The sequence below is a fragment of the Musa acuminata genome, chromosome BXJ2-1 (genome assembly GCF_036884655.1).
Source record: "Musa acuminata AAA Group cultivar baxijiao chromosome BXJ2-1, Cavendish_Baxijiao_AAA, whole genome shotgun sequence".
NCBI classification, from domain to species: Eukaryota; Viridiplantae; Streptophyta; class Magnoliopsida; order Zingiberales; family Musaceae; genus Musa; species Musa acuminata.
Window position 1 is genome coordinate 10,098,498 of NC_088338.1, and position 7,006 is coordinate 10,105,503.

Below are 7,006 nucleotides of genomic sequence, written 5' to 3' on the forward strand. Positions count from 1 at the left end.
CACGGATATCATTCGAGTCTATCCCCCCTTCTATCGGTCCTTATAGACAATAGTCCACAGAAGGTCGTTCAGGCCTATCGTCCCCATGGATAAAACACAAAGGGGGCAACGTTGAGTCTATTATGAAGGATCTCCTTAATCGGTCAGGTATAAAAGTTGACCCCTAGCGTCAGCCCAGGGGTCAGATCTCTTTCCAAAAACTCTCACACCCCATATAATTTTCAGAACTAACTTGTATATCTAAGGGGTTGGGTCGGGAAACTCCTCCCGACACTAACCTTCTTACAGGAACCTGCTGAGAAGCCAGATCCCCTCTCGGCCTGACCTTAAGACCACCTCAGATAAATTGAGATTACACAAAAATCACCTCAGAGCTACTTCTATCACGCTAGAGTCGTCACAATGATACCTTGAACATCTCAACAAAGTCAAACCTTTATACACATAATGAATTAAAGAAACTAAAGAAAGCCGAATCAATTTTTTTCTTAAATCAAAATAGAGAATCATAAGTTTTATTTTTAATCTGTAATAAAGTAGGGGATAAGAATTTTTTCTTAAAAATATTGAAGTATTATTGTTGAAGAAGCCTATTAGATACTAAACCGTACTCGAGAGTACAAAAGAGGAAAAAACCACAGAGGTCATTCGTTTTTCCAAGATCGGATGATCTTTATGTTTTTCTGGGCGATCAATGTATATAATTACTTATTTCTCTATAAACATCAGGGAATTTATAACCATAAAAAGAAGCCAAGCAAGAGACAAAATCCCTTTAACACAATTCCGATGTTTCCCGTGGGGGTTTTTTTCTCTATCCAAAATCTTCGCCCGTGACTCGACGTCTGATTTCACGATCGATCGACCAACGAATTTTACTCGCTGAATACACCACACCGGTAATAAAGGGTAACGGTTAGATACGGCCCTTCAAGGACTGACCCATAGTGGGCCCCATGGCCAACAGATTCCACATCACCCTGGAGTCTTTTCCCCGGTGACTCGATCGATCTACAGTGCATCCGTGGGACTCCCCACGTTGACAACGATACGCCGGTAACGAATTCCCCAGAAAGTATAAACGTGGCTCCCTTGTGTTGGACGTCATCGGGTGTCCACTCCATCATTTGGGCTCTGTTCTAATACCAACAGCGGATCTCCTCGTAGACCGCTTCCACTCGCTCCGTAACGCTTCCCCGCGACTTGGCAAGAATGAAACAAGGGCTTAGTAACCGACTCCCCATTCCTGCCATTTCTCCCTATCGGTTCCCGATCTCCTCCTCCGTCTCGCCATGGCGTCGCCGTCGTCCACCTCCACCGCCATCGCCGCTGAAGCCCTAACCCCGAACGCGGCCATCCGAGGAACCTTGATCCCCAGCCTACCTGACGACCTTGCGGCCGTGATCCTCGCGTCGATCCCCTACTCCCACCAGTCCCGCCTCCGTGCCACCGCCCGGTCGTGGCGCGCCTTTCTCGCCCCGCGCGCCCTTCTCCCCCTCCGCCGCAGTCTTCGCCTCCCCTGCCGCCACCTCCTGGCCCTATTCCCCGCCGATCCCGCCATCACCCCGCCTTGCCTCTTCGACCCTGCCACCGCTGCCTGGGCCCTGCTGCCCCCGCTCCCCTGCAGCCCCTACCTGTACGGCCTCTCGAACTTCGTACCTGTCGCCCTCGGCCACCACCTCTACGTCCTCGGCGGGTCCCAGTTCGACGCCCGTTCCTACCCCCTCGGGCACCCCATCGCCTCCGCCGCCGTCCACCGCCTCGACCTCACCGCTCCTCCGACGCTCTCTTGGGACCACCTCCCTGACATGCTCTTCCCCCGTGGCAGCTTCGCCTGCGCGCCGTTGCGCCCATCAGACGGTGGCAACAACGATGAGGGCACGATCATCGTCGCTGGCGGCGGCTCACGCCACACGATGTTCCCCTCCGTGGGCAGCCGGATGAGCTCCGTGGAGTGCTACTGCGTTCGATCTGGTGAGTGGAGAATATGGACAGGGCTGCCGAGGGACAGGGCAGGGTCCGTGGGGTTTTTGGTCAGGAGGGAAGCCGGGGAGGAGGACGAATTCTGGGTTATGGGAGGTTACGGTGACTACAGGACGTTGGCAGGAGTGGTGCCAGCGGATGTGTACTACAAAGACGCTATGGTGCTAGGCCTTAGGAGTGGGAAATGGAGGGAAGTGGAAGCCATGTGGGAGGAAGGGGAGCGAAGGAAACTGGGGGCAGTAGTGGCACTTGATGGAGAAGATGGTCAGACGAAGGAGATATTTATGCTCGACACAAATGATATATTCAGGTAATTTTTTTTAAACTTAGGATTAGTTGATTTTGATGGTTTTTTTAATTGCATCTAAAAGTTTCTTATGTTGCATTTTCATCTGAAAATTATATATGAAATTTTCTTTATAATTATAAGCTTTGATTTTTTACAGTTTTTTTTGCCTTCATTTTCAACTGTATTGCACATGCAATGATAGAAGTTTTTTAATTTTTATTTCTTTCTATCATTCGCTAAATATGGAAGATCACTTGGGTTAGTTTTGCAATTAATCTTCACTAGGCTTCTTGTTCAACCATAAATATGTTAGAACATAATTCTTAGCAGATCTGATCTAATTGTTCTCTTTTTTGTAGCCTTTACAAGTTTTAAAAATAGTACATTTTGATACATAATCCTTAAAAAGCTGTTTTGATAGGATAATAATTATATTATCGATTCATGCATATGAGATTTGACAAAGTTTCATGCTTGTTGTCAGTGGTCTTATGTGTATGTTGTGTCAAAATTTTATTGAGATAATGAAAATACACCAATAGAAGAAGAAATGTCTGCATATTATTATTTTTGGTTAAAAAAAAATCTTGGGATAGATTTCTTAGTAGTTTAATATGATGGATTTTAGTGAAAAAGAAGATTTAGTAATTATATTGGTGTGTGATAAAATATAGAGAATAAGTGTATTGATTGGTGAAGCTTAATTGAGATTAATTACAATTTTATTTTTGAAAGAAAATCTTATAAACTAAAGGTTTTAGATTAGTACCAAGATTGAATATATGAAATGTGGCTTTAGAAATACATAGAAAAGAGATAAGGGTATGTTTAACATTAATAGATAAGAAGCTATCCTGAATAAAAAGTTTTAAATATTTTGGATGCAATGCTCAATCAGAATGGGAGATTGATAAAGACATTATTCATGAAGAAAAAGTTGGGTGATTAAAATGGAGATGAACGTTCCATGTCTTGTATGATTTAAGAAAAATTATGAGATACTTGTAAGGTTAGTCATGCTTTATGGGTCATGTGATTTAAGAAAAATTTCAAGATACTTGTAAGGTTAGTCGTGCTTCATGAGTCATAGTGCTTGGGGTCAAGAAATATGTTCAATAAGCTAGTGCAACTAAATGAGAATCCCAAGATGGATGTGTGGAGTTATAAGAAATGATGAATAAAAAATTCTTTTATTAGGGAACAATTAGGCATTTTCTTGATAGAGAATAAATGAGTGAAAATTATCTAATTGGCTTGAACATGTTTGAAGGAGACCTATGGATGAAGAGGTAGAGGGAGACATGAAAAAAATTTATTAAAAATAATAAAGACAAAGTGAGGTGCTTTGTCAAAACTCCAATTAAAACTTTATTATAAGAAAGGCTCATTGTTGTTGTTATTGTCATATTAGCAATCATATTATGTCTAAAACTGCCTCTACATGTATCTTGCTACCCTTCTTAAAGTCTATTTAATTTAATTCCAAAAATTTTAAGAAATAGCAAGTCTATCATAACTAAATTTTTAGGCACAAATATGTAAATGAACTCATTCAAATTTTGTCCTGAATCTGGACCTCATCAGTTGATTCTAAGACTTCAAGATAAACTTTTCAGACATGGTCGTTTGCCTTCTATTTTTCTATGATACTGTGCTCTTTGTACTTAGGCTGCCTAATTTACAAATAAGGGGATGTTTATTAAAAACTGGATGGTTTATGACTGTTGTTTGAGATCTTATGGACTAGAGATAAGGTGAGTTTTTCAACTTTGAAATGCAAAGTGGATTTCCATGGTGATATGTCACACTTAAAGCTACAGACGTTATGGTCATAAAATCTTGCATCATGGTTGTCCATGTCAGTGATTATGCTCATCAGTTTTTATAGAGTGGGGGTCAAACCTATTCCTTTTTTATTAAAAGTCGAACTTGGAGAATTTGCTGTGAGTTCCTGTTTCTTAGTATCATGATTAGATCTATATTTTAAGATACTCCTTAACTAGATTTTTCTTTTTATGATGATCGTCTTATGTATTTTACGTTTTCCTAAATTTCCTTGAACTAAGACCTACTGAAGAATGGTGTCTTATATTGGCTTTGTCTTGGATGTCAAAGGTCCCCAACACTACTGCCACTCCATATTTTCTTTTGCCACCTTGATCATTAAAGGCTAGAGGTCCATTGTGAAACCCCTTGAGTCTCAAGTCTTTTTCCCTTGAAATATGTGTTGAAGTGTTTCTTGAAACATCTTTATTTTGGGGGATCTCTGGCAGTGCCCCTTATCTTTTACGATTCACTGTATTGCTTTTTTAATCTTACCTCTTTGGATGTCTTAACCTGTGAATGTGGTTTGATACTCTAAACCATGTGAATTTATGTCGTTATTCTTTTGTGATCTCACTCATCACTTCGCTTTAAGTCCCTAGATCTTGTCATGTGCTATGTGTGACCTAGTTCTTGGGTTAAGATACGTTTTATTTGTATCATGTTTGTTATACAAATAAATACAATGTACAGGCTACTTAGATGATGCCTTTCTTCACCATTAAATCTAGTTATCACTTATATTTCATTAGATGCTTTGGAAGATCATAGACTCCTATTTGGAATTGGAGAGACTGTTGTCGCTGTAGATCTTTTGAGTTCATTCTGTTTAAAAGACATTTTCCTTGCAATGTTAACTGCTGTCATTTTCTAGACTTTGTGACACCTCCTGTTGGCAGTGACTAAGAAAACATTTGCCTCAAGATTCCAAAATATATATGGTAGATGTTTCCTATAACTTCACCAGCCTGTGAATTATGGAAACTGATCTATTCCTATTACAACATCTTTCTTAGATCGATCAAAAATTACATGGCAATGACTAGCAGTATCACCTATAATCTTTTACCTTATCTATTAAGGACCATTTTCTAAAAGTTACTTTTTGACTTTGGTATGAGTATCAAATGACTTGTCAGATACTCTTTGTTAAGATATTCTCATTTCAGATTGTACAAATGTGGTGTCAGTACTAGTGAAGTCATCAGGTGCTTGGGCAGTGCGAGACCTGAGTGCCTCAGGATGACCTATGCAAGCATCTAGGCCTGGTCATCAGGCACACCCGGGTTGACATATATCACTCTTTTAGGATTGGATCATACCATGGCTCGAGTCAGCCACTTGATCTGATTTAATCAAGTACAAATTAAAACCTCAAACCTGCCCCTGCGATTACTTCTTCACGGAAAAACCTAGATTTTGACCATTGACTGCCTCTTCTTTTTGTCAACGACCAGCTCTTCTCCTCCCTGTTTGTGACCAACCACTCCCTCGACAGTGTGCCTCTCTCCTCTTTGCCTCTGTGTGGGGGCTCTGGCAATCCACCTTCTTAACTTCCTTTGCTCTCTGTTTTTCCCAGCAATTCTCATTAAATGAATTCAATTTGATGCCTTAGTATTGATATTTGAAAATGAAATGATATTGTCTAATTTTTATTTTTATTTTTACTGTTCTCCTTAATTATATTTTTTTATAATTTTTATATTGGCGAGTGTCAAGCACCTCAGACATTTTATATTTCACAGGCGCTATGTTTTTGTTGGAGTGCTGTGGCATTTTTTACCATTTCCAATATCACAGACTTCTCTTTGATGTGCATGATCTCACATGGATATTGATATTTAATAGGTACCATATCCTGATGACAGTTTGAATACATTTTAACCATGAAGTATCTTATTGCTGCTATGATCTACACAATACATATCTAGCAGTGTTGTTCTGTTGATAGTTTAGATTTTAGGTTTTGTTTTAAAATTTCCAGTGGCATGTTAATGAAAATGTTTTCACATTTGACAAGATCCATTTCTATGCTGCGTTCTTCACATGATTGCAACTTTGTTTTGCTTGTTTAATTAGATAACTGAGCTTTAGTTAGCACGTTACTTAGAATAAGACTTTGATAAGATCAAATGCTCCAGTCTTAACGTACAGAAGTAGATCACATTTAGGTAGTTGCTGAAATTGACGTTCAATGGTTTTGTATTGCATGATATGTGGACTTCTCAAAAGATGTTCCCTTATTTGTTTCCTGAGGTGGTTTAACATACCCTATTTCCTAAAATCATCAACTTGGAGACTTTTTTTTGCAGATATGACTTTGTTTTAAACCGTTGGATAAAAGAGTCTAGCTTGCGAAAGAAGATTCCAGGTAGCAGCTCATGTTCGTTTGTTGCTATGAATGGAGAATTGTATGTGCTGACAACAGCAATACAGAGTCCTGATATATCGGACCATCGGAGAATGCCCAAGAAAAGATGGACTTTAGATATTCAAATATACAACCCTGAAAAGAAGAGGTGGAGATTCATGACAACAAACCCACCTTTCAATCAAACCATTGATTTCAAAACTGTAATCACATGCACAATTCGACTGTAATGTTCTGGGCGTCCTGCACCTTTTATAAGTGGTCAAAGCTTGTAGATCTTTCATTTTCTCAACCCTGTAATAGATATTACGTGTATGATATGTTGGTCAGGGCATTGAGTACTGATGTATAACTGCATACTGTTGGTCGAGGGTTAAGGTAATTATTGTATATCAAAACTTGGGACGATTCAATCTATGTACATATTTTTGTATTTAGCCTCTCCTGGTTGTGTCCTTGTATTCAAGGCAGAGACAGTACTACTTGTAATTATGTAGGACAAAGTGTTTATTTGGTTGAAAACCTGTATTGTTTGTGCA

General features: G+C 39.7%; 1 protein-coding gene across 2 annotated transcripts; it reads left to right on the plus strand.

Moving 5' to 3' along the window:
- The first annotated feature begins 1,124 nt into the window (after nt 1–1,124).
- LOC103989948 (F-box/kelch-repeat protein OR23) lies at nt 1,125–7,006 on the plus strand. Of its 2 annotated transcripts, XM_065093268.1 has the most exons (3): nt 1,125–2,293; nt 5,842–5,944; nt 6,409–6,546. In XM_065093268.1, exons 1-2 carry the CDS (start codon nt 1,293–1,295, stop codon nt 5,906–5,908), a joined length of 1,068 nt encoding a protein of 355 aa, XP_064949340.1. In that variant the 5' UTR covers nt 1,125–1,292; the 3' UTR covers nt 5,909–5,944; nt 6,409–6,546. The 2 variants fall into 2 exon arrangements, with proteins under 2 accessions (XP_064949340.1, XP_009407198.2); XM_009408923.3 differs by lacking the exon at nt 5,842–5,944 and having other exon boundaries at nt 6,409–7,006.

Bases quoted from the DNA above. Each gene is read 5' to 3' on its own strand.
- LOC103989948 (XM_009408923.3), top strand. From the start codon at position 1,293: ATGGCGTCGCCGTCGTCCACCTCCACCGCCATCGCCGCTGAAGCCCTA. The intron at 2,294-6,408 runs GTAATTTTTTTT...TTTTTTTTGCAG, and splicing joins GACACAAATGATATATTCAG to ATATGACTTTGTTTTAAACC.